The following is a 26,615-nucleotide window of genomic DNA, read 5'->3' on the forward strand; positions in this document are numbered from 1 at the left end:
CATACATGTATCCCAATATTCATAGCCACAGTATTTACAATAGCAAAGACATGGAAGCAACCTAAATGGCCATTGACAGATGAATGGAGAAAAAAAGATGTGCCCCCTACCACAGAATATTATTCAGTCATAAAAAAGAATGAAATAATTCCGTTTGAAGCAACATGGATGGACCTAGAGATTATCACACTAAGTGAAATAAGTCAGATAGAGAAAGACAAATGTCATATGATAGCACTTCTATGTGGAATCTAAAAAAATGATACAAATGAACTTAATTACAAAACAGAAATAAACTCACAGACACAGAAAACAAACTGAGAGTTACCAAAGGGGATGGGGTAGGGGGGATAAACTAGTGGTTTGGGATTAACAGAGTACTATACACAAAACAGGTGAACATCAAGGTCCTGTTGTGCAGCATAGGGAACTTATATCCAGTATCTTGTAATAACCTATAATGGAAAAGAATCTGAAAAAGATTACATATTTATATATAACATACAAATCATTGTGCTGCACACCTGAATTAACACATTGTAAACAACTATGCTGCAATTTTTTTAAAAAAAGATCATACCCATTTCTCTTTTTTCCCAGCTCTACTAAGATATAATTGGCACTTAACATTGTATAGTTTAAGATATAGAACATGTTGATTTGATACATTTATAAACTGTAAAATTATTCCCACCATAGCATTAGCTAAGACCTCCATCCCATCACATAGTTACCATTCCCTTTGTGTGCTGAGAACATTAGGTTCTACTCTCTTAGCATATAAATTACAACATTTAACCAATGTAACTGCCTTCTATTTCCTCATGGAGATAACTGTAGGCAAGTAACTGAATACAGTTTGAAATACACAAACATTTAACTACTAGCAAAACAAACATTACAAAACCTCCTCTGGCCACACACATCCCTTTGACATATCTTAAGGTGGCAAACTAAAGACATATACTTGCTGCTGTTGTTCAGTCACTCATTCATGTCCAATTCTTTGTGACCCCATGGACTGCAGCACGCCAGGCTTCCCTGTCCATCACCAACTCCCGGAGCTTACTCAAACTCATGTCCATCCAGTTGGTGATACCATCCAACCATCCCATCCTCTGTCATCCCCTTCCCCTCCTGCCTTCAGTCTTTCCCAGCATCAGGGTCTTTTCCAACGAGTCAGTTCTTTCCATCAGGTGGCCAAAGTATCAGAGTTTCAGTTTCAGCATCAGTCCTTCCAATGAATATTCAGGACTGATTTCCTTTAGGACTGACTGGTTGGATCTCCTTGCTGTCCAAGGGACTCTCAAGAGTTTTCTCCAACACCACTCAAAAGCACCAATTCTTCGGCACTCAGCTTTCTTTATAGTCCAACTCTCACACCCATACATGACTCCTGGAGAAATCATAGCTTTGACTATTTGGACCCTTGTCGGTAAAGTAATGTCCCCGCTTTTTAATATGCTGTCTAGGTTTGTCATAGCTTTTTTTCCAAGGAGCAAGCGTCTTTTAATTTCACGGCTGCAGTCACTATCTGCAGTGATTTTGGAGCCCAAGAAAATAAAGTCTGTCACTGTTTCCATTGTTTCCCAATCTATTTGCCATGAGGTGATGGGGCCAGATGCCATGATCTTAGTTTTTTGAATGCTGAGTTTTAAGCCAGATTTTTCAGTCTCCTCTTTTCACTCTCATCAAGAGGCTCTTTAGTTCCTCTTCACTTTCTGCCATAAGGGTGGTATCATCTGCATATCTGAGGTTATTGATATTTCTCCCAGCAATCTTGATTCCAGCTTGTGCTTCTTCCAGCCCAGCGTTTTGTATGATGTACTCTGCATGGGAGTAAATAAGCAGGGTGACAGTGTGCAGCCTTGACATACCCCTTTCCCCATTTGGAAGCAGTCTGATATTCCCATCTCTTGAAGAATTTCCCACAGTTTGTTGTGATCCACACAGTCAAAGGCTTTAGTGTAGGCAATGAAGCAGAAGTAGATGTTCTTCTAGAATTCTCTTGCTTTTTCTATGATCCAACGGATGTTGTAATTTATATGCTAAGAGAGTAGAACCTAATGTTCTCAGCACACAAAGGGAATGGTAACTATGTGATGGGATGGAGATGGTAGCTAATACTATGGCAATTTGATCTCTGGTTCCTCTGCCTTTTCTAAATACTTTCTTTGGGATTGGAGTGAAAACTGACCTTTTCCAGTCCTGTGGCCACTGCTGAGTTTTCCAAATTTGCTGGCATATTGAGTGCAGTACTTTCACAGCATCATCTTTTAGGATTTGAAATAGCTCAATTGGAATTCCATCACCTCCACCAGCTTTGTTCATAGCAATGCTTCCTAAAGCCCACTTGACTCAATAATTACATTAGACCAGAGGAATAGGTCTTATTTTACTATTTTACAAGCAAGGCAACTGAGCCAATAGTGGTTATTTAGCTACTGAGTGACACACTTAGAATTTTGGTTTCCTGATTTCTAATCCAATATACCACATTATTTCTCAAAACGTGTGCATGTGCAAGTGAAAAATATACCAAAGAAAATACATTGAAGAAGAAAATTCTTGCACAGATGTGATTCACAGAGAAGGTATCTGAAATGGCTTGCATCCTAGTGGAGGAGACTTTAGACACTGTTTTGGTAGAAGCTAATGAAATTAGACTACAGTTTCTTTTACTCAAATTCCCTCTACTATGGGGGAGGGGAAGATCTCCTAATAAGTTGAGCTCCTGATGGTTTTCCCTTTGGAGTACTTGTAATGGAGGATCAAGAAAATGAAATGTGAGTGGTTTCCTGATTTTTGTTGTAACAAAAGCTTGTTGCTGAAATTAGCTCTTCTCCCCCCTTCTACTACCCAAACACAGCATCCATTATTCTTCCCTTCCAAAGCCATCTTAGCAAAATCAGCCCAGCTGAGACACCAGACCTAATGTAGGACATCTTCCATAGGATACTCAAGCTTCCTCTTCTGGCTTGCTTTTTGGGTGTCAGGGCAAATTGTTACTAAAGAGAGACTGCTGCTGCTGCTAAGTCACTTCAGTCATGTCCGACCCTGTGCGACCCCATAGATGGCAGCCCACCAGGCTCCTCTGTCCCTGGGATCCTCCAGGCAAGAATACTGGAGTGGGTTGCCATTTCCTTCTCCAAGGCATGCATGCATGCTAAGTCGCTTCAGTTGTGTCCAACTCTGTGCGACCCTATGGATAGCAGTCCACCAGGCTCCTCTGTCTACAGGATTCTCTAGGCAAGAATACTGGAGTGGGTTGCCATTTCCTTCTCCAAAAGATAGACTGATACACCACCAAATGGGAAGGCAGACTAAGCCTGGCTGTAAGTGGCTCTGTCTGGGGCCTCTGGTGTCCCTAAGAAGGAAGCCAGTGTTCACATAGGGCCCTTGGAGTTACCAGTGGTCCACTCAAAGGAACCCCCCTCTCCCTCCACTAGCCAAAAAACATTTTGTGTTGAGATTGTCCTCCCGTAACTTTTTAATTTTCCCCTTTCACCAGTTTTGTATTCAACCATTCAGAATTCTCCGGGTACTTTAGGATCCCTTTTCATTAAAACATGCTGTTGGGTAACAATTGCTAGAATTTTCTTCAAGTCATTTTTCATGTCAGTCCCCTTCATCCTCATTGTTCTCCCTCTAAAAAACTGGCATCCAGGAGGGATGATTTAAAAGTCATTTCTGCTGACCCTATCACTGACTCAGAGAAAACAGTAGGGGTTAAGTCTGGTGCCTACACCACACAAAATTTAGTCCTGGGCAAGTATGGTTCCTACTGTACATATCTATTGGCCAAAGGAAGAAACGGAAACACATCTGGGCTCTAAGACTCCTCAAGGTTGCACTGATGGTCAAGGTCTGGGCTCTGTTTTTTTGTTTGTTTGTTTTGAGAAGCAATTTATTGACAAAAATATGGAACGCTTCACGAATTTGCGTGTCATCCTTGCGCAGGGGCCATGCTAATCTTCTCTGTATCGTTCCAATTTTAGTATATGTGCTGCCGAAGCGAGCACTGAGCTCTGTTTTTTAGAATAGTAAGACTGAATAACGCCGTGTGCCGTGGGTGCGTGTGCGACCCTATGGACTGCGCCTGCCAGGCTCCTCTGTCCATGGGATCCTCCAGGCAATAATACTGGAATGGGTTGCCATGCTCTTCTCCAAGGGATCTTCCCGACCCAGGGATGGAACTCGCATCTCTTATGTCTCCTGTGTTAGCAGGTGGGTTCTTCACCGCTAGTACCACCAGGGAAGCCAAGAATGCTGGGTTACTGAATTTAAATATTGTAGGTGCCAAGATGGGACTGGGAGTCTCCCTCACTGGGTGGATCACAGAAGCGTGTAGGAGACTGCAGAGTTGGCACTGTCCCCTGGAACCCGGGGCAGAGAACTGGTAGGGCCTGGGAGGCCTCTCAGACACTGGGATCTAATGGGCCTTAGAGTGGGCCCTTTGACTGTTAGCACAAAATAAACAGGAGCCGCCGAGGCATGTTGCAGCCGACAACCAATCAACTTCATAGTGGCCCTTCAACTCGGTCCCTACAACAGGACTGGGAGGCAGGTGTTACTGCCCTCATTTTACAGAGAAAGCAGCTGTCAGGAAGATGAAGCCTCTTGTTAAGGATCCCATGCTCTGTACATTGCAAAGGAAGAGCTTTGAGTTCTGCTCCTTAATTCAAACCTCCTCCCAAACCAAACTCCACCTTTCCCACGTACAAGAATACAGCTGAAAAGGATCACGGACGACACATTTTAGGTCAACTCTCTCTCGGTTTACAACACAAGAGAATGGAGCTCCTCAACAGAAGTGACTGCTAAGGTCACAAGCCTTGCGCGTGACAAGCTGCGCTCTCGGGAACCAAGCCTCAGTTTCTTGTTTCCAGTGCCGCCTCCTGGGGGGCGGGGAGGGGCCGCTGCCGGGGCCCTGGCGTTCCGGGGCGGTCCCTGGCGGCCGTGCGTTCCACAGCCACCCGAGCGCCGAGCGCCGCGAGCCGGGTGCGGAACTGCGCGTGCCGGCCACTCCTGCGCGCTCCCGCCTGCCCGCCGCGCCGAGCTACCCTGCACGTTGACTGTCGAGGTCCGAGGGCCAGGGGTCGCATCCCGCTGCTGGAGCCCGCCGTCCCCAGGACGTCTAGAGAAGCGTTCCAGCTGTCTCTGCCCTAGGAACTTTTCGCAGACCTGGCACGATCCAGCAGCGGCGGTGGCCGCGGGTTTTCAAAGCAGCTGCGCGGATCTCGGGTGAGTGGGGTCATCGAGTGCCGTTCGTGGGCTCCGGCTCCGTGCTGCCTCTACCCAAGTGCCCTCCCAACTGCCTTCTTTTTATCTTTTCCCCCGCCCCGCCACCTCATTTCTCCCTCTTGACCACTTTAGCTTTTTCTTTTCTCCTTTTGTCCGCCCTTAAGTTCCAGCGACCTTCGGCGCTCGAACTTGGGCCTCCCCGGAGGCCGGAGCTCGTATGGGTGGGCTCCAGCCCTCCGGGAAGCCGGTCTGTTCCGCGTTTCCCTAGCGCTGCCTGTGGTCGCGGGGCCGGGGGAAGGGGGAAGCGCGCCCCTTCCTTGAGCAGGTTCTGCTATCTCTTTGATCTCCAGGCGCGGCGGCGGAGCTCAGCTCGGCGGCCTGAGCACCCGCTGTGGGGCTGCGCTGGCAGTTTAGGTCTTTGCATCCCCCAGAGCAGCAGGCTGTCTGTCTTACTCTTCTCAGAGCCCCGCGTGGAAGGCGCCCGGAGTTGGGAGTCAGGGGTGGTGGGTTCCAGCGTGGTCTGTTACTAGCAGTTCTCTGTGAAATGGAGAAAATACCCTTTGCATTCCGGTCAAATGAGAAAGGGAAAGTTCAAAGTACCTTGGAGACAAAGAAGCCTTCCTCCCAAGCTCCCTCCTGCCTCTTTACTTAGGGGATGTTCCGACTGCCAGTTCACCCGCATCGCTGACCCCCATCCACGAATTCCTTGAGGGTGGGCTCTGTCTCTCATCCTCAGCACCCGGCACAGGACGCCCAGTACTGCCTTCCGAGTGAAAGAGAGACATAAATCGTAAAAACCTCACACAGCCGTTAAGGTTGCTTTTTGGATCGAGTGGCCAGGCTGGGCTCTTACTCACGCGGCTCCACTCGTTTCTTCCTGACTCCCTTGTTCTAGTCTTGTTGGACCTGGGGGCTCCTGTGTCACCCCTTTATCTACAGATTCCCTCAAAGCTCTAGGCTGCAGTGGTGACAGCCCCTTATTCATTATGGAAGATTCCCTGATCATCTGCTAGGATCCGTGATCCCACTGTGGGGGGTAAATAGTCCATAGTCCCAGAGGACTGTGAAGGGGTGACGTTGGGGGTTAGGGTGGGAAGAACTGTTTCCCTGGGAGTCAGGAAACACTCTGAGTACCTTGAGGGGTTTCCATATCTGGACCTTGCCTTCGCCATCCCCATAAAATAAGGAAGTGGAGGTGGAAAAGTTGGGTGTCTATGGTTAAATGGGATGTGCTTTGGGGTTATTCAGGCCACTCAGCAATCCTCTGAGCACTTCTGAGACAGCCCAGCTGGGCTTCAGGACATCATGTACTTCTGTAGTAACACCCAGGAAAAGCCAAGGAGAAATGCTTCTCTGCTCTACCCGAGACCTCCAGTTTCCAGCGGTTTAGGGGTTATGAATCATGCCACGGGGGTTATAGGTCATGCCCCATCAAATCTTCCAAACACTTGACCACTCAGAGCGTCAGCACTGTGGGCTCCGCCGCAAAAAATGGTCTGGGGATTTCCCATTTCTGGCCCAGCCTGAGAGTCACTGGACTGTGGTGAGGTGTTTGAGACGGAAAACCGATCAGGCGCTCTGGGGGCTGAGTATGGCTGGGTCACATATTGGGCTCTGGGGTGTCAGACTAAGGGGACAATAAGAGGTAAGTACAACCTTAGATGCTTTCCCAGCCATATTCTGACCCTTCTTTTAAGAAGAGTGCTTCTGTTTCTTCTCCATGAAAGCACTTCTTCTGTTTTTTCTTCTATGCTTTAATAGAAACCCAGAAAATATTTCCAAGGACAGAGGATCTTTATCTTGACTGTCTTACACTGTTGCTATTGGCAGTGGTATCAAAGACAGGCACATGTCCTCCCACTCACAGTTTATAAGAGTAAACACTAGTATTACCACACCCTGCTGATCCCTGCCTGGTTGGCCAGGTAAGCTGAATAATGTAACAATAATCATATTTGTTGTTGTTTAGTTGCTAAGTTGTGTCCGACTCTTTTGTGACCCCATGGACTGTAGCCTGCCAGGCTCCTCTGTCCACAGGATTTCCTGGGCAAGAATACTGGAGTGGGTTACCAGTTCCTTCTCAGAGGATCTTCCTGATCCAGGGATCAAACATGCATCTCCTGCATTGGCAGCGGATTCTTTACCACTGAGCCACCTGACATTTACTGAGCGCTTGCTATTAGCCAGGTATTATTCTAAGCATTTTACATCTATTAACTCATTTAGTCTTTACCATAATCCTATGAGGTAGGGATCATCATTGCATCCATTTTATAGATGAGGAAACTGGGGTCCAGAGAGTAGCTTACACATATCACACAGGAAGTAAGTGGCAGAGCTGCAATTTGAACCCAGGCAGTTTGGCTTCGGGACCTATGCTCTGAACCTCATTGCAATTGAGGGGATCTAGGTTCAGATCTTGCCTCTGTCAATTACTTACAGGATGACCTGGGGGAGTTAATTGAGAATTTGGCAGCCTCTGGGCCAGTGAATCACGAGGGCCCTTGGAATCAGTTCAGCTCACTCACTGACAGTGAACCTCAAGTGAGAGTGATGTACATCTGGTGTAAAGATTAAGAGTTAGGGAACCAGGAAGGGTAACAGGTCAGAATTATAACTTCTTGGCATATCAGAAAGCAACAAAACAGATCCAGTGACTAAATTGTGTACTTCAAACTGCTTAGTTATGTACACATACAGCTTCGTTATTTTGGTGATTTGGATCCTGGTGGGCTAATTGGGCGTGTGAATTGCTGATGACCCACTGCATAGGATAGGATAGGGGAAAAGACATGGAGGAGGGAGACAAAAAGACAGAGAAGACAACTGGGCTCCCCAGATCAGTTACAATTAAGATGACACGTCTGGCACACACATCTTTCCTCCTAGCTCCCTGCCTCAGGCTGACACTGAGACTCAGGACTTTTCAACAAACCTCTATAGGCAGGGAAGATCCTTCTTAACTTGGTGCTCTGGCCTCTGCCGAGGAGCTGTGAAGCATCTGTCTAGCCCTCCCAGACTTCCCGCTTCCTTCTTCTTGGTCAGAGAAGTAACAAGAGGGCAAAACAGGAGACTTTTCTCTTTGAGTGCCATGGTGGCATCTTAGGGGACATCTTGGGGCTGTTTAAAGATTCATCTTTTTCCCTCACTCTTTTCTAGGTTTTCTTGAATGGTTTTTAACTCAACACCATCCTGACTGGGACAGGGCTCTAGGGGCAGCAGAGCCAGTCTTTGAGAGCTGGCCCTTTAGAGGTCACCTTGTCCATCCTCTCCTATTGACCTACAGGAAACTGAAGCTCAGTTTGAAAGAGGAAAATACTCAGGATCACACCCTGAATTCATTTTCTAATGCTGTAACAAATCACCACAAATTTAATGGCTTCAAATATATTGTAATACAGTTCTAGCAATCATAGGTCTAACATGGGTCTCCTTAGAGTAAATCAAGGCATCTTCAGCTTGCGTTTCTCTCTGGAGCTTTGAGGGGACTTGGTCCCCTGTTTATTTGAGTTGTTGGTAGAATTCAGTTCTGTGGTTGTAAGACCAAGGTCACTGTTTTCTTGCTGGCTGCAAGCTGAGGGACATACCCTGCTTCTCAGGCCACTGCATTCCTTGGTTCATAGCCCCCTTTCTTCATTTTCAAAGCAAGCAACAGTGAGTCAGATCCTTTTCCTATCATATTTCTCCCACTCTTCTGCTTTCCTTTTCACTTTTAAGGATGCATGTGAGTAGATTGGGTTCACCTAGATAATCAGGCTCATCTACCCATCTCAAAGTCCTTAGCTTTAATCACATCTGTAAAGTCCCTTTGCCTGTTCTCTTGGCTCCTCCCTCAGAGTCATGCTTCCTTGTTCATAGTCAAGGTTTTGAGGACCAGGACTTGGACATCTCTGTAGGGTCGTCTTTCTGCCTACCATATACAGCGAGGCCCACTTTAGGAGAGTGACTTGTTCTGGATCACACATCTTGGCAGGAGATTTCCACCACTGTGCTGCACTTGCAGCTCTGTCAATGACACCCCTCTTCCCCCCAGCCCCCCAACAGTCCAGCTCATGGAGCATCTCCTTTGTCAGCCCAGCAGAAGCAGGCACTTAGTCAGTGGCAAATAGAAATGATGGACGGTGGAGGCTTAAACAGGATACTGTGGATTTGGGCCTGGGTTTCTCCTCTGCTGGCTCCCTGCTGATTTCTAAGACTCTGTGATTGGCTGGGTCAGATGGTACGTGCAGTCTTGAATAGCTCTGGCATGATTTCTGATGTCTTTGAAATATCTTGGTGTTTTTCCATTTTTCCAGCCACAGAAGAGCAGATAGAAACTCAGGCAGGGAACAGTCTTTATACTGTTAAGAATTTTGAAGGCGATAGAAGCCAATTGGGGTAAAATGAGAACAGAGTTCTCCCTAGAGACCTGGGGTCATTGGAGAAAGTCCTCTGGTTTGAAAGAGGTTTGTTTCACATTTTTGATACTTGTGTGTCCTGCCCATTCCTTCCTCTGGCCCCTTTCTTTGGAACAAAGGTCCCTGATGAAATAGACTCCTTGCTGAGTTGGTAAATGCTTGAGGATAACTATAACACTTGTTTCCAAGAGCAAATATGAGTCTGTGATGGCCATTTCACACTGGACTTGGCATGAGGAATCCCCTCCCCTTTTATCAGGCTCCCTGTCCTCTTTAGAGAACAGTGAGAGAAAACTCCATATTCTGGGCAGCAACTCCCCAACCCCTACACCTACATCAATGCCCAGCCCCTGAGCACAAGGAATTGAAACTTGAATTTGAACCACTAGCCCAAGCAAGTCAGGAAGAGGGAAGTCTAGAGGATATTATTCAGAAAGGCCAGTGCTTGTTCATCTAGTACATACAGGGTAAACTGGGAAAGAAAGAGGCCCCATAATCCTTTGGGAATGTACAGAGATCAAATCAGAGGGTGTCGTTTCATTTAAAAGATAACGTTCTGGGCGGGGTGCAGTGAGCGCGGGCGGCATGGCGGGTGGCGGGCTAGGTGCCATTGAGCAGACTCAGCTATGGAAGGTAAACCATTGGTGACATCCAAACAGAAGACTGCAGTGGTGTGTGGAGTCCCCACTCGTGGTCTGCACAGCCTTCAGCAGTCACATCCTGGTAGTGGTGACCCAGTTGGGGAAGATGGGTACCCTGGTCTCCCTGGAACCCAGCAGTGTGACTAGTGACATCGGCAAGCCTGTGCTGACCACGAAAGTCCTCCTCGGGAAGGATGAGCCTCTCGTCCATGTCTTTGCAAAGAACCTGGTGGCATTTGTGTCTCAAGAAGCTGGAAACAGAGCCGTTCTCCTCGCCCTGGCCATGAAGGACGAGAACACGGAGGTGGTGAAGGCCCTGAAGGAGGTGATCCAGACGTGCCAGGTGTGGTGAGCCTGGAGCGGCCACCCCTGCCGTCCCGAGGGACGCAAGGATCTGAAGGTCCTCCTTGAGTTAGGAGGAGCTCTCTGGCTGTGGCCCTTGAAGCTAGAAGAAGCACAAACTCCTCAGGCTGACCTTGGTTTGGAGGCTGACGTCCCCTGTGGAGTGAGGACAGGAAACGTGTCCTGAGAAGGTTGTGAGTCCTCCTCCCCAGGTCCAGACAGCTTACCTGTGTGAGAATTGACAGAATGAGTCAAGGCCCTTAAATGTTGGGGGAAATTTTTTTTTTTAATTAAAAATAAATGCATATCCCCAAATAAAAGAAAAAAAGATAACATTCTGACTAAGGTCATTGAACAGGGGTAAGCATCCTTTCTGGACCTCCCTCACTAAGTTCCAGGAGTTAAGTCAAATCTAATGTTCCCCAGCCTGTCCATATTTATTTGTCAGTCTTATATTCATCGGACACTTACTGTGTGCCTGGGCCTGTGATGGGTGCTGAGGGAACAGCAGTGAACAAGAGACTTCTCTCTTCTTTGTATTTGCTTCTTCTCTCTTTGTATTTGCATTTGAGTCAGCAAAGATGGCCAATAAAAACAAAGAAGCAAACAGGCTAATCTAAGGCTGTGAAAAGTGTGTGAACAAAATAAAACAAGGTATGAGACAGAGAACGGTTGGTGGATGAAGGTGGTAATTTAATAGGGTCTGGAAAGGCTTTTTCAAAGATGTAACGTTTAAAAATTGAGGTCGTGGTCATTGAGACACTGCATGTTGAAGGGAAGATCTAAGACGATCTAGTGCATTCTAGGAAGAGCGAACAGCAAACAAAAAGGTCTTGAAATGGGACCAGCCCTCGGGAGAGAAGTCACTAGGTAGCCCAGCTACTGGGTGGACAGTGGGATCCCTTCCTGGTACTTGAGTTGCCCTCTCTGTCTGGCCTAAATGCTTCATTCTTTTCTGACAATCTCACCAGCTCTTTCTGAGGGTGGAGCCTCAGGAAGAGGTGCTATGGACTAGGCCATGCAGGTAACCCCCCTAGTCTACTGTCCTGTGAACCATGACCTTGTTGTTCACATTCTGCAAGATGCTTCAGGAGATTCCTCCAGCATCAGTGACTCAGAGCTGGTCTAGCTGCCTCCTTTGTGGCCTCCATGTCTAGTGGAAAGGAAACGGCAGCACTGGGTGCTCAGTCAGAGCTATGGACTAAGTCCACACCTTCAGGAAGTCACCTGCCTCTATCTGCCTTTTCTCCCACTGTGGCATAATTAAGCTTGAAGCAGCAGGAAGTCACTTCTTTTATTACATTCATCTTTGGAAAACTCCTTGGTGGTAAAACCGGTTGGATAGCCATTGGCAGTCTCTCAAAAGTTAACTGTTAGCCGCAGTACAGGTGTGGAGAGTGTGCATTTCCAGTGGAAGGTTAAAGATGGGAAGACATCAAAGGCTGTTTGTTTATGAAACTATCACTGCAGTTTCTTGATCAGATACAGAGCAGTCATGGCGCCTAAACTAAGCAGTAGGGGCCACTGAACTTTGTGTGACTTTAGGAGCTGTGGTCGCTAGCTCAGTTTAACATTTATGACGCCCTTACTGGTGGCTCAGACAGTAAACAGTCTGCCTATAATGGGGGAGACCTGGGTTCAATCCCTGGGTCGGGAAGATCCCCTGGAGGAGGACATGGCAACCCACTCCAGTATTCTTGCCTGGAGAACCCCATGGACAGAGGAGCCTGGCGGGCTACAATACATGGGGTTGCAAAGAGTCGGACACGACTGAGCACACACACACTACTGTGCACCAAGGCACTGTCCAGGCAGGTGCTTTGTATGTATTAGCTTGCTCAACTTCCATGGCGTCCCCATGAAGTTACTATTATTAGTTAATACTACTCCCATTTTTACAAATGAAACTGGAACTTTTAAAGGTTAGGTTTCCTGCCAAAGCCACTAGCACTACATATGCTCCCGATATACCAAGTAACTCATCAGCTCTGGGCTTTGTTGATGATGGTTTTCTACTAATCCTGCCTTTTCCTCGTTTCTTTCTTTTGAACTCCTACATATCTTCAAAGTCCATGTCAAAACCCCCCCTTTTGGGTGAAGTGTTCTATTTTACATAGACAAAAACAAAGGCATGAGAATTAATATTTTTTTGAACATCTATTATTTTCCAGGACTCCACACATATTAATCCCCTATTATCCTCACAATAGGATGTTGCAGTGCAGTGCTTCTAATGTCCTTATTTGGAAGATAAGACAAAGGTTTAGAGATTTTAAATAACTATCCCAAAAGTCACACTTCTATGGGTGAAAAACAGAATTCAAATCAAGTACTCTTTCTGCTTTTTTTCCTGTTTGGAGATGGCATATGGTTTGTAGCTTCAGTCCACTTCTCTGCCTTTTATTGCAATTTGTGATTGTAGTTAATGTCTTTCCTCCAGAAGAGTGTGAGCTTCTTAAGGGAAAACACCGTGTTTATCTCCACACCCACTCCCCAGTGTTAATCACAGTGCCATGAATGTTTATTGGATTAGACTGAATTGCTACTTGGATTAGACTGAATTGCTACTCTACTAGTTTCATACTTGGACTGGAAAAATAGGTCAGATTAACCAATGCTGCTGCTGGTTGATTTAAAAAACATCATTAATATGGATTAAGCATCTGTCAGCTTCTTTAGCATCTCAGATGGTAAATAATCTGCCTGCAAGGCAGGAGATTCGGGTTTGATTCCTGGGTCGGGAAGATCCCCTGGAGAAGGGAATGGCAACCCACTCCAGTATTCTTGCCTGGAAAATTCCATGGACAGAGGAACCTAGCAGGCTGCAGTCCATGGGACTGCAAAGAGTCAGACATGACTGAGCAACTAACACTTTTACTTTCAAGCATCTATCATTTTTGTTGATAAAGTGAAGTACAGTCCAAGTTAGGGATGTTACCAAACTCTAGCCAAAGTGGGCGAATATTTGCTTAGGCCAGAGAGTCCTTATGGTCAGGGATTATTAATCAAAGGATGAACATTTGTAGAGTGCTTACTGTTTGTCAGAACACTACTAAGTATTATATGTGATTATCTCACGGAATTCTCCTTAACCCTACAAGGCAGACTATTATTTTCCCATTTTTGTTTTCAGCTGAGTAAATGGAATCATTAGGAAGTTTAAGTAACTTATTCAAGGCAGGTCAGCTGGAAAGTGGTAAATCTCTTGGATTTAAAACAGCCACATTTAAATCCAAGCCAACTGGCCTCCTGTCTGGCCTTTTAACACTACTCTGTAGTCTGAGTGTTTCAGAAATATTTCCCTGCTGTTTCCAAGTATTCTCTATATTTCTAAGAGCTTCCATCACCTTACCAGATTACAGTAGTTTGAGAATTTGTTGATTTAAGAAATGTTTTTTCAGTACCTATACCACTGAGCAGAGAGGGAAGGCATTCTGTGAGGAGAACTGTGTTGGGTAAAATCAGTGCTGGTGAAAAACTGGAATCCAGGCAAAGTCCATTCCTCTCCCAGTTTTCAACTTCTATGCATGCTGGCTTTCCCCTCCAGTTTGGTGAAATCTCTCATTACAAGTAGGATTCTGGTGTCTCCCTCTCTTCTCTGATGTTCTTACCCATGGTGAGGAGTAAATAAGTTACAAGGTTTAGCCTTACCTTCTTCACCAGGTTGATTTGTATTTGGACCTTAAGTCAAAGAGATGAAATACAAAGGGTGGAATTATATCCATGAGTGATTCTGACAGGACCCTGCTTTGCTTTTTGGGGATGTGTCTGTGTGTTCCTGGAAAACTTTCTCACTGCCTCACCTTTGAGGAAGTTGCTTAGGATTCTGAGCCTAAAGTTTCCCCTAGGTATTTACACAGTAAAAAGGTATAGTCAAGAAGCCCGTGGAAAACAGTATGGAGGTTTCTCAGAAAACTAAAAATAGAATTACTATATGATTTAGCAGTCCCACTCCTGGGCATATATCTGGACAAAACTTTAATCCAAAATGATACATGCACCCCTATGTTCATAGCAGCACTATTCACAATAGCTAAGACATGGAAACAACCTAAATTTCCATTGACAGATGAGTGGATAAGATGTGGTGAGTAAAGTATGAAAGTCGCTCGGTCATGTCTAACTCTTTGTGACCCCATGGACTATGCAGTCCATGGAATTCTCCAGGCCAGAATACTGGAGTGGGTAGCCTTTCCCTTCTCCAGGGGATCTTCCCAACCCAGGGATTGAACCCAGGTCTCCCTCATTGCAGGCAGATTCTTTACCAGCTGAGCCACAAGGGAAGCCCAAAGATTTGGTACATATATACAATGGAATACTACTCAGCCATAAAAAAGAATGAAATAATGCCATTTGCAGCAACATAGGTACAACTAGAGATTATCATACTAAGTGAAGTAATTCAGAAAGAGAAAGACAAATACCGTATGATATCACTTATATGTGAAATCTAAACTATGACACAAATGAACCTACCTGTGAAACACAGACAGACCACAAACATAGAGATCAGACTTGTGGTTGCCAAGGGGAAGGAAGTTGGGGGAGGGATGGAGTGGGAGGTTGGGGTTAGCAGATGTAAGCTATTGTGTATAGAATGGATAAACACCAAGGTCCTACTGTGTAGCACAGAGAACTATATTCACTATCCTATGATAAACCATAATGGAAAAGAATATGAGAAAGAATATATATGTATAACTTGAATCACTTTGCTATACAGCAGGAATTAACACAACATTGTAAATCAACTATACTTCAATAAAAAACAACGAAGCCTGGCTGGCTCTCTTTCTTTATATTAGTTTATTCTCTATCACTGCTTACTCCAACCTGTTGCCCCACTGTCTTCTCCTGACTCCCATCTGAAATGGGATAGTGATGGAGTTGAAAAAGAGCGCTGCAAATCTGGAGGCCTGAGATGTCCCCTGAGTCCTGCCATTAAATTGCTTTGGTGACCTTGGGTAAGTCATGTCCTTCATCTGTAAAATGGAAGGTAGACTAAAGTAGATAGTCTCTAAATCCTGTGTAGATTTCTAGAATATCATTGGTTTGTAGAAGTTCCATCTCCACAGAACAAACCCAGTAGGATGTAATATTGCTGTATTAGTTTTCTACTGCTGCCATAACAAATTACCACACTTTAATGGCTTAACACATACCTACATAATCTTAGTTTCCTTGAGTCAGGAGTCCAAATACAGTTTAGCTGGGTCCTTACGGAGATGCAGTCAAGATGTCAGCCAGGCTGCCCTGTCATCTGGGGGACCCAATAGGAAAGAATCTGCCTACAAGCTCTTTCAGGTTGTTGGTAGATTTGTTTCTTGCACCTCAAGGCCAGCAGAAAAGTATTGTTGACCTAGGGAAGGTTTCAGCCTTCTTTTAGATTTCCACCTTATTGAGTCAGACCTACCCAAGGTCATCTTTCTGGTTACTTTAAAGCCAGAGGTTCTGGAACCTTAATTACACCTGCAAAATCCCTCACCCCTGTTATGTGACCTAACCTAATCACAGGGTAACTCCAGGGAACAGATTGTGGGAGCCATCTTAGAATTCGGCTTCCTGCCATTGTTTTACAGAAATAGCCTGTTTGCAGTTATAACTGGAGCATATTCTTTCCTGAGGGACTTCCCTGGTGGCTCAGACGGTAAAGCATCTGCCTATGATGCGGGAGACCCAGGTTCAATCCCTGGGTGGGGAAGATCTCCTAGAGAAGGAAATGGCAACCCATTTCAGTATTCTTGCCTGGAAAATCCCATAGAGGAAGGACCCTGGTAGGCTATAGTCCATGGGGGTCACAAAGAGTCAGACAAGACTGAGCGACTTCACTTTCACTTTCACTTTATTCTTTCCTGAATCAGGTCAAATGACTTAGCATATGAAATCAGTTCTAAAACTTACTTGTTCCTACACTAAAACTACCCTGCTTTGAACTTACTTTTGGAACACAATATATTATGCTTCCCTTTATTCTTATATAATTACCCTCCAAGTTATTTTCTTCCAATACTGTTCATGAATATATAGTTACACATTGTTGTTGTGTTAGTCACTCAGTCATGTCCAACTCTTTGCAACTCCATGGACTGTAGCCTGTCAGGCTCCTCTGTCTATGGGATTCTCCAGGCAAGAATATTGGAGTTGGTTGCCATTCCTTTCTCCAGGGGGTCTTCCTGACCCAGGATTCAAACCCAGGTCTCCTGCACTGTAGACAGATTCTTTATCATCTGAGCTATTGAGGAAATAATTTAAATTTAACTTATTTTAAATTAGTTTTTCTATTTGAAATCATATATTGTGAAAAAAAATATTAATGTTAAGGAGTCATCTTTGTCCTTAGGTGATTCTTAAAATTATTTTGTTCCATCAATATTTGAGAGAGATGTATTGAACTCCCCCACCATAATTGTAAATTTGTCTATTTCTTCTTATAATTCTGAGATTAGGTATATAAAAATTAAAAATCATTCAATCTTTTGGTATCTCTAGTTATACTTTTTACTTAAATGTCTACTTTGTTCAATGGTAAAACAGCTCTACTAGCTGTCATGTCAGAATTCATGACAGATGGTATTTCTTTTGTTTCCAATTTCTTTCAATATTTCTGAACTCCCATGTGTCTCTTGTAAAAAGTATTTATATTTTTATATACTCTGATAGTTTCTGTTAGTTTTGGTTTAAATCTACTATTCTTTATGCACTTTCTATTTGTGTCACATATTCTATTTTCCTCCCCTCTTTCCCTTGTTTTCTCTGGAAATTATGTATCCATTTATTACTTTTAAATGGCTACCCTAGAGATTAAAATATACATCCTTAATTTCACAAAGTTCAGTGTTATTGGTTATTTTGCCCTTTCCCCGAAAATAAGAACACTTTGATTCTTTCTCCTTATTTATTATTATTGAATATTTAAATTTTATATTTTATCTGAAATTTTATTTCATCTTAATTCTCAGTTATTTTTGTTCACTTTAAAGAAATCATTGTTTTCTAGATTCCATTGTTTCTGATGAGATGTTAGGTATCAGTCTAATTGGTTTTCACTTGAATATAATCTTTTTTTCTCTTTGTCTTTGATTTTCAGCAGATTTACTATGATGCACCTAACTTAGGATTTCACTTGATCTAACCAGAACTTTATAGGGCTTCTTGAGTTTGTGAATTCATATCTTTCATCAGCTTTGAAAAATTCTATTTCTTACTGTAATGTTTTTTCTTCCCCATTCTGTCTTCTCTTTTTTTAGACTCCAATTACATGGATGTTGTATTGTGTCACTGTTTCCTCTATACCCCTCACCCAGTTTATTTTTCATCCTTTTATTTCCCTGCATCATTATATTTTTTTCCCTCTGATCCTCCAGTTCACTAATTCTTTTTTCAGCTATGTTTCATCTGCTGTTAAGCCCATTCACTGAATTTTTATTTTCAATTATTGTATTCTTCAGTTCTAGAATTTCTGTTTGGCTCTTTTAAAAAATCTATTGTGTTCTTTCTTATAGTTTTCAGTTCTGTTTCAAAATTCTCAATCTTGTTTTATTTTCTCCTCAAACATATTAATCAAAGTTACTTAAAATGTGTGTGTCTGACAACTCCAATATCTGGAGCCCCTGTAAGTCTTTTTCTATTGTCTGTTGTTTCTGATGTTTCCATTCTAGTCATTTTGTCTTTTTTCACTGCTACTTATTTTTAGTTATGATTGGACATTATATTTGAATAAGAAATTTGAATAAAAGTTTGAATTGTGCTGTTATCTCCTCTACAGTGGATATAAATTTGCTTTTGCCAGACACCTGGAGGTACTAGCAATCTAGAACAAGCTTAATTCAATTTCAAGGACTGTGATGATTCAAAGCTGGGTTGCAGTCTTGGGGATTAGTATACTTCTTGTTCACTCTTGCACTAAGAGTGCTCTTTGAAGTCCAAACCCAAAATGCACAGGTTTTACTCTCTCTGTTTTGGCAGTCTTATATTCCTGAGTCTGTCAGAAACAGTTAGTCTCCGTCCTTCACTAAGGGAGATGCTGCTTCAAATACCAGGGTTACCTCCCTGGATTTGTCTTCTCCTAGATCTTAGCCTGGTAATTCTTCGTTATTTTGCTATTTCTTAGTGCCTTTGAGCAGATTTTTTTGGGGTCTAATTTTTCTAGTTGTTCTCAGTAAGAAAACAGGTCAAAATTATCTAGCTTGACATTACCAGAAATGAAAATCCTGATCCTTACAGATTCTGTCTCTTTTTCTTTTTTATAATTGAGGTATAATTGGCCTATAACAATATATCAACTTCAGGTGTACAACATAAATGATTCACAATGTGTATATGCCATAAAATAATCACAATAACCCTAGTTACCATCTGTTATCATACAAAGTTACAAAACATTTTTTTGTGATGAGAACTTTTAAGATTTACTCTCATCACTTTTCAAATATGCAATACAATATTCTTGACTATGGTTACCATGCTGCCTACTTTTTAATCAATTTTTTTGTTGAGTTGTATGAGTTCTTTCTACATTTTGATTATTGACCCCTTGTCAGATATATGCTTTGCAAATACCTTCTCCCATTTAATAGGCTGCCTTTTTATTTTGCTGATAGTGTCCTTTGCTGTGCAGAAGCTTTTTAGTTTAATGTAGTCCCACTAATTTATTTTTACTTTTGTTGCTCTTGCCTTTGGAGTCAAATCCAAAGAATCCTTGCCAAGACCAGTGTCAAGGAGTTTACTGTCTGTGCTTTCTTCTAGTTTTATGGTTTCAGGTCTTTAATCTACTCTGAACTAATTTTTATATATGGTGTAAGATACTAGTCTTGATTATTTTGCATGTGGCTGTCTAATTTTCCCAATGCCACTTGTAAAAGAGACTATCCTTTCCTTATTGTATATTCTTGCCCCCTTTGTAGTAAATTAATTGACTGTATATGTGTGGGATTATTTCTGGGCTCTCTGTTCTGTTCTAGTGATCTGTGTGTTTGTTTTTATGCCACTACTGTTTCTGTGTGTGATTACTGTGATTTTGGGGCTTCTCTGGTAGCTCAGACAAGTAAAGAATCTGCCTGCAGTGCAGGAGAGCCATGTTCGATCCCTGGGTTGGGAAGATCCCCTGGAGAAGGAAATGGCAACCCACTCCAGTATTCTTGCCTGGAGAATCCCATGGACAGAGGAGCCTGGTGGGCCCCATGGGCCCTAGACAGAGTTACAAGTCCTGATAGTGCTCAACCAAAAACCACATTGCTCTATCAGAGAGGTGAAAGTTACTTGTAGGGGAAGGGAGTCTCACAGTTGAAAGGTAGATAGCACAGATGAGACACTTTGGATTCAGTTATTCTAATACTTCTGACTTGTAGACATTTTTAATTTATGAAATTTCTATATATATATATATATGTATAAATATATATATACATATAGTTGGCACTAGAAGATTTGCCAGATGATAGAATTGACTGGAAGGATTATTATTATCTTGTAAACAAATTTTCAGTTGCTTAAGAAAAATAGTCCCAGAAGTAAAACTTGATGTTTCAGAATCAGGCAGCAGGGAACCTCCACTTTCCTTCCTGCTGCTGCTGCTGCTAAGTCACGTCAGTCGTGTCCGACTCTGTGTGACCCCATAGACGGCAGCCCACCAGGCTCCCCCATCCCTGGGATTTTCCAGGCAAGAACACTGGAGTGGGTGGCCATTTCCTTCTCCAATGCATGAAAGTGAAAAGTGAAAATGAAGTCGCTCAGTCGTGTCTGACTCTTAGCGACCCCATGGACTGTAGACTACCAGGCTCCTCCATCCATGGGATTTCCCAGGCAAGAGTACTGGAGTGGGGCGCCATTGCCTTCTCCGCACTTTCCTTCCTAGTTTGGACCAAATAGACTACTTGATGGATGGGATGAATAGTCTACCTTTGGAGAAGGTACAATGTTTTCCTCCTTTGAAGGAACTACAATTTTTTACTCTTACACTTAGTTTTGTTAGTAGATACAAAATAGTCCTTTTGAGTTTCTTAACTTTTCCACTGAATTGTCTAAACCACTTAAGTTTGTGGTCTAAAGTGGAGCCAGGATGTCTCCAGGTCACAGGGCAGGTGGTGTAGGGCCTGGAAGGCACCCATGGTTGACAATGCAGTAGCTTCTTTGTCCATTCAGGGTGACTTTAACATAGTCTTTTAAACAAACATATTGAATATATGTTAAAGTTCATCTTTCATTAATGAGGTAAATAGCAGATAAAGTGTGCCAGTTTGAATTAACAAGAATTTAGGCCTGACTGCTGTTTTGCCTCCTATGGTCATAAAAACATTGTATTTTTAATCAATGATAAGATTAAATTTATGACATGAATGGTTTGTGTCATATCCTCTGACATGACCTATTAATCAGAAATCACAAGTAATATATCTGAAAGCAAACAATGAGCTTGTTGATCTATAGTTACTCATTAGATGTATCAAGAAACAGTTTTACATCCTCACAAGGCGCCAATCACCCAGATGCCAGAGGTCAAACAGAAGTCAGCTAGCTAAGCTAGCAGCTTAGCTGAGTCCTGCTTTTTGTCAAGTAAAATTTTCTAGCATGCCATTAATAGTGCTGAACGTAGGGTTTGTGTAGTTCCTATTTTGGGGAAAATTTTTTTTCTTTCACAGTGGGGAGAGGTGGAAGTGACTGTAGTCTCTGTTACGTGGGAGGGAACAGGTCATCAGAGAACACGTGGGAGGACTAAGAGGACTGAGACGGAGCTGGAGCTCCCAGTGCCCTCTGACACTTGGCCACGTGTACGTCCAGCCTTAGCGCCCCGGAATAGTGGCTCCAGAAGGGTCCTCGGCGAACATTACAGCCTGCGGCTTTCAGTCTGTGTTTTGAGAAGCCCAAGGGGTCAAGAATCAGCTAAACAGTTCTGCTGTGCCAAGTGAGCAGGCTGGGCTAAGAGGGGACACCAGAAAAATAGCTGGGAAAAATTATGTTCTCGGATTTTTTTCAGTTACAAGAAAAAAATGACTACAATTTCATCATAACATGTACATTTTGGTGTTACGGTTTAGTATTGCTTTTAGTTTGAATTGTATATATGAAGGGGGTGGGCACCCTACTGTCTAGTGTTTAATGTCTGCTCTAAGGATATTTATTCAGCTCTGCTGATGTGATAGGACCCCCAACCCACTCTCTCTGGGCCCTCCCCAGCAATCTAGAGCAGCTCCAATTTTATCTGTTTTTGTGATTGGGTTCTAAACAATTTCATGTGTGAGAAAGTAATAGTAGTATAGTCTGGAATACAGATTACAGACTAGAGTTTCTTTTATTCATCTATTTGTTCTGATTTGTTTCAGTTAGGGTCAGTGATCTGATCAGATTTGGGTCTTTGAGTGATTATTCTGAAGGGGGTGGGCTTGAAGTCGAGGGAAAACTTCAGGACCTCAGTTTTGCTGCTTAGGAAACAAGGCTGATGCTAGCTTCAGTGGGTTTTGGTTGTGGATCAGCCTTGGAGCTCAAGTTCCTGTAAATGACAGGTTTTCCTTATGAAAATCAGCCAGGGAGATTATGTGTTCCTGGCATTTGGTGTTCCAGAGACTGTTTGATGTTAATGGGTTTACCGGAAAGGGCTTTTGTGGGGTTCTTTTGGCCCAAAGCAAGCTAGCTATTGATGTAATCAGGAGACCACAATGGATGATTTCCCCCACCCCCTCTCTCTTCAACTGTGTGCTTCTCCTGTGACTCACACTTCAGTACCTTAGACTTTGGAGAAAGTGACCCTGTTTCTGAGGTTGAGGCAGGGCCGGCCTGTGCCTCTTCCTCCCGGGCCTGATAATCCCCCTGCCTGATAATCCGGTGGCCTGGAGAGCCTTGCCAGAGGCTTCTCCTCCATCCTAGAACTTGCTCACATCTGTCCAGACTGAGTACAGAGGAATCAGTTTTGACAACATGGAGCTAGGAAGTGTTGTAGAAGCCATAGAGATCATCTCATCCAGGGGTTCCTAAACCCAGCTGCACATTCAAATCACCTGGGAAACATGGGGAACAAGGCCCCTCTGGAGTCTAATTCAATTCATCTGTAATGGGACCTTGAATCGATATTTTTTTAAACTGTCCTAAGGTGGTTTTCACTTAGTATGGTTTATGGCATTTAGTGACTTGGAACAATGCATGGTGTGTAGCAAGCACTATATATTTGTTAAATAAATGAATGAAAATTGTTGCACAGTAGTCCATTATATGGATATACTCTACTATATATGGCTACTTCTGTTGTGTTGGTTTCTATAGCAAACAGTGCAAAAACAAACTTCCTGGTATGCATGTCTTGGAGGCTGTACCCTGGGTAGAGTGATCAGTAAACTTACTTAACGCAACCACAGTAGGCATGGGGCCAAAAAGCATTAAAAAGGAAAGGTTATTGATGCAAGTAGAAGCAGGAAATAGGACTGAAGTTGGGAATTTTGCCCAGGACCTTGAATCACAGAGTTATAGACCTTTTAGATCTAGAAGGAACCATAGGAGATTGTTCTAGCCTGTGACTTCTGGGCAGGGAATGTATCACACCTGTGGCTTCCAGGTTGCATACTTACCTGGGGAGCCAAAGGGAACTCACTGGAAAAGTGTGTGTCTGGGGGCTGTGGGATCTTTAAAATTTTTGACAGGAATATTGACATTTGACACCTCTCAGACATTGTGCCAACTACTAGCTCAAGACAGTTTACAGTTTGACATTAGTCATACTGCATTCCTTTTGGTGGTGCTACATTTTGTAATGCTGAGTCTTCGGCAGTTGCTATGATATGGCAAGCACTGCGCACACATGAACGTGGAAGAGGAAGTGAGCATGGCCCCGTCCCATCTGACTCCAAAGCTCAAGAAGTTGTGCAGTGCCTCACAGTTGCACACATGTCGTTAGGAAGTAACTGGCGAAGAATGAAATACAGACTTTTTTCTTTCACTTTGTGTGTATTACTTTTTTCAAACAGCCAAGCATTTGTTAGGACATAAGTGCTTAGTAAATTGAACCTAACTACATAATAAATGGAACTGCTAGGTATTTCTTTTGGCTTGGAGTGCTGTGAGAAAATTACTGACACAAAGGATGCTGTGAATCAAAAAGTTTGGGGACAACTGATTTACGTCTTTAGCTGCCAGTGAGAGAAACAAAACTGACACTGGCTTCAGCAAAACCAGAGTATTATTCGCGTATATACCTGGGATGTCCAGGGTTGCAGATGGTGTCAGATTGGCTGGGTTGGGATGCTCACCTGAGGCTGTCAAGGCTCCACTTCTCTTTCCACATCTAGGACAAGCTCTCACATAGGCGAGATAGCCCCATGCCCATCCTTTCCAGACTCACATCCTTTCATCTTAGCAATCCCAACAGAAAGAATCCTCTTTCTCAATAGTTTGTGCATAAAAGTCCCAGGAGGACTTTGGTTGACCTCACCCAAGTTATTTGCCTAACCCTGAATAGAGGCTTTGGAGATGTGTAATGGCCAAGCTTAGGTCACAGTCTTTCCCTGTGCTCAGGTGCATGCCTTAACTAAACCACACAGAAAAGGTAGGTTCTCCAGAAAAGAGGAGGTTCTGTTACCAAAAGAGGAGAAGGGGTGCAGGACCAAAAACAATGAATTTTTTTTCCACCTTACCGATGAGGGAACAGACTGGTGGTATGATAGTTTAATAGTTCAACGTGGAGGCTCTGGAGTCCTACCCATCTGGCTTTGCTTCCTTGGGCAAATTAACTACATCTACACCTTTTAAGGCTTTAGGGTCTTCATCTCTAAAGTGGAAATAACTGAAGATAAAGGCCAAGAAATAAAAAAAGCACGACGATAATAGTCCCTACCTCAGAGGGTTGGTGGTTGAAGTAAGGACTGAGTGAGTTAATACACATAAAGTGCTAAGCCTAGGGCCTGGCATATAGAAAGCCCACAGTAAATGAGACTGTTGTTATTATTAATCAGGCAACATCAATAAGTACACAGTAGCTGGTAGGTGACCTACCGTCTGACTCCTAGAGCAGGTTTCTATCCGACTAGAGAGGCAGGGAGAAGGTACAGAACGGTGATTTGCTCTGTCCTGTTTGTTGCAGAGTGAAGCAGCATGGAAGCCACCAGCCAGATCCCCATGGAAGTTGTGCTCCCCAAGCACATCCTGGACATCTGGGTCATTGTCCTCATCATCCTGGCCACCATTGTCATCATGACCTCCTTGCTGCTGTGCCCGGCCACCGCGGTCATCATCTATCGCATGCGATCCCATCCCGTCCTGAATGGGGCCGTCTGAGAACCTCCCAGGAGGGGCGGGTGAGGGGTGAGGACAGCCTCCTGGCCCCCAGCATCTTCCCCTTTCCCAGAAAAGCAGCCGGGGGACTTGGCAGTGTGGACTCTGGAGCTCGATATGTGAGGAGGCCTGAGTTCTGGCTTCGATTCTGCCACTGGCCAGTGGTGAGAGCTCGGTCCAGGGACCTAATTCCATGAGTTCCAGGTTCCATATGTTCCAAACGGGGATTACGCTCCCTGCCGTCCTACCTCATGGGGTTGTGAGAACCCATGACCTGGTGGAGGTTAAAGCTTGTTAGTGAGCAGGTTCACAGGTGTTAACTGTTGGATGTTGATAAGCTTTGAAGAACCACAGACCCTTATTACTGATGAGAGCCTTCAAGGTGGTGAGGGAGACACTGGGGCGGAGCAGCCTTGCCAGTGACCCTCAGGTGAAATGAAGCAAAAGCACCCGTCCTCATTCCAAGGGACCAACAGCATGTGGCTCAATGTTATTTTCTTTGAGGTGCCACTCCCTCGAGTTTTCTCATTTGGGAGGCAATTAAGTGTGGCAGGGGGAGGGAGATGGGTGGATCTTCCCAGGACACCAGAAGCTCTGCCCCTGTGAAATCTGGAGGGGGCTTGACCATTTTTTGGCAATGACAAGGGATCTGGGGTGATGGACTTCATTCTGCATTAGAGTCCCAAAGCTTTGACACTCAAGCAGTGTTGGCAAATGCAGAGTGGCTGAGTTCCCTGGCCAGCTTTCAGGAACTCAGCCCCTATCCCCTGTGAGCCCCTCTGCCCCAGCTCCTGCATAACACATACTCACTTCATTCCCTCCTACCAACACTACAACCATTCCAAGGTATAGACTTATATTTTAAGAGATGTTCCCAGGAATTTGAAACTAACTCAAACAGCAATGTTTATTTTTAATGCTATGATTTATATTTATATGTATAGAGAGATTTCTGGACTACTTAAGCTTTTTGGCCAAAACCAGGAGCATCTGGAGATTGGTTAAATTATGTAAGAAGATAGCACAGGCTATCAGGATATTATTGTGTGAAAATGATGCTTTTACTTTGATCTGACTTCATTGATGTACACAATTAATTTCCAATAAAGTGCTAGAATGAGCATGTCTGAAGTCTTTCTTTTTAAACAGCACCTATTAAACTCAGTAAGAGGATTCCACAGAATTTATGGCCTTAGGGACAGGTTGAACATTGGAACAAAAAGGGAAAGAGGACAATCAAATTGACTTCCAGGAGTCTAGCTAGTGGGTGAGCTGTTGTGCAGTTTACACAAAGAATGCAGGGAGAGGAACAGATTTTGGAAGTAAGATGATGAGTTTAGTATTGGGTTGAGTATGTTGAGTTTGAGGTGCTTGTGATATGCAGGTAGACCCTTTCAGGATGCTACTGGAAACCTGGGAAAACTTTTATGGCTAGGATTATGTTTGGGGGGGATTATCTGTGTATGGTAGATATGCTACACAGGGGGACAGGAATACCCAGACAGAGTACAGACTGGGAGGAATGAGGTGCTAATGCAGTACTTGGAGGATGGTTAAGAGGAGTGGAAGGGGAAGGGGGGAGGCAAAGCAAGGAGACTGAAAGGTCATGTGATATGAACTGACTATGAGAAGGATGTAACCGTACTTTGTAAGTGAAGAAAAGATGGGAGGTTAGAAAGTAGAGACAGTGGGAACAGACAGTTCTTTCCAGGAATAGAATGTAGTATAGAAGTAACAG

The 26,615-nt window shown here is 43.8% G+C and overlaps 1 protein-coding gene, 2 non-coding genes and 1 pseudogene across 4 annotated transcripts; 3 read left to right on the forward strand and 1 right to left on the reverse strand.

Annotated features, from left to right (window-relative positions):
- Nucleotides 1–3,915: 3,915 nt before the first annotated feature.
- Nucleotides 3,916–4,022, reverse strand: LOC122701218. The gene has a single exon (XR_006343039.1). It is a non-coding gene; the product is annotated as a U6 spliceosomal RNA (small nuclear RNA).
- An 875-nt stretch (nt 4,023–4,897) lies between these two features.
- On the forward strand, nt 4,898–25,998 carry SMIM3 (small integral membrane protein 3). Of its 2 annotated transcripts, none has more exons than XM_043913317.1 (2): nt 4,898–5,244; nt 24,687–25,998. In XM_043913317.1, exon 2 carries the CDS (start codon nt 24,698–24,700, stop codon nt 24,878–24,880), a length of 183 nt encoding a protein of 60 aa, XP_043769252.1. In that variant the 5' UTR covers nt 4,898–5,244; nt 24,687–24,697; the 3' UTR covers nt 24,881–25,998. The 2 variants fall into 2 exon arrangements, with proteins under 2 accessions (XP_043769252.1, XP_043769253.1); XM_043913318.1 differs by lacking the exon at nt 4,898–5,244 and adding an exon at nt 6,357–7,431.
- On the forward strand, nt 7,438–12,303 carry LOC122700424 (annotated as a pseudogene).
- Nucleotides 16,254–16,325, forward strand: TRNAH-AUG. Its single transcript has one exon. It is a non-coding gene; the product is annotated as a tRNA-His (tRNA).
- Nucleotides 25,999–26,615: the final 617 nt, after the last annotated feature.

Source organism: Cervus elaphus, chromosome 9 (assembly GCF_910594005.1).
Source record: "Cervus elaphus chromosome 9, mCerEla1.1, whole genome shotgun sequence".
Lineage (NCBI taxonomy): Eukaryota > Metazoa > Chordata > Mammalia > Artiodactyla > Cervidae > Cervus > Cervus elaphus.

Bases quoted from the DNA above. Each gene is read 5' to 3' on its own strand.
- SMIM3 (XM_043913317.1), top strand. From the start codon at position 24,698: ATGGAAGCCACCAGCCAGATCCCCATGGAAGTTGTGCTCCCCAAGCAC.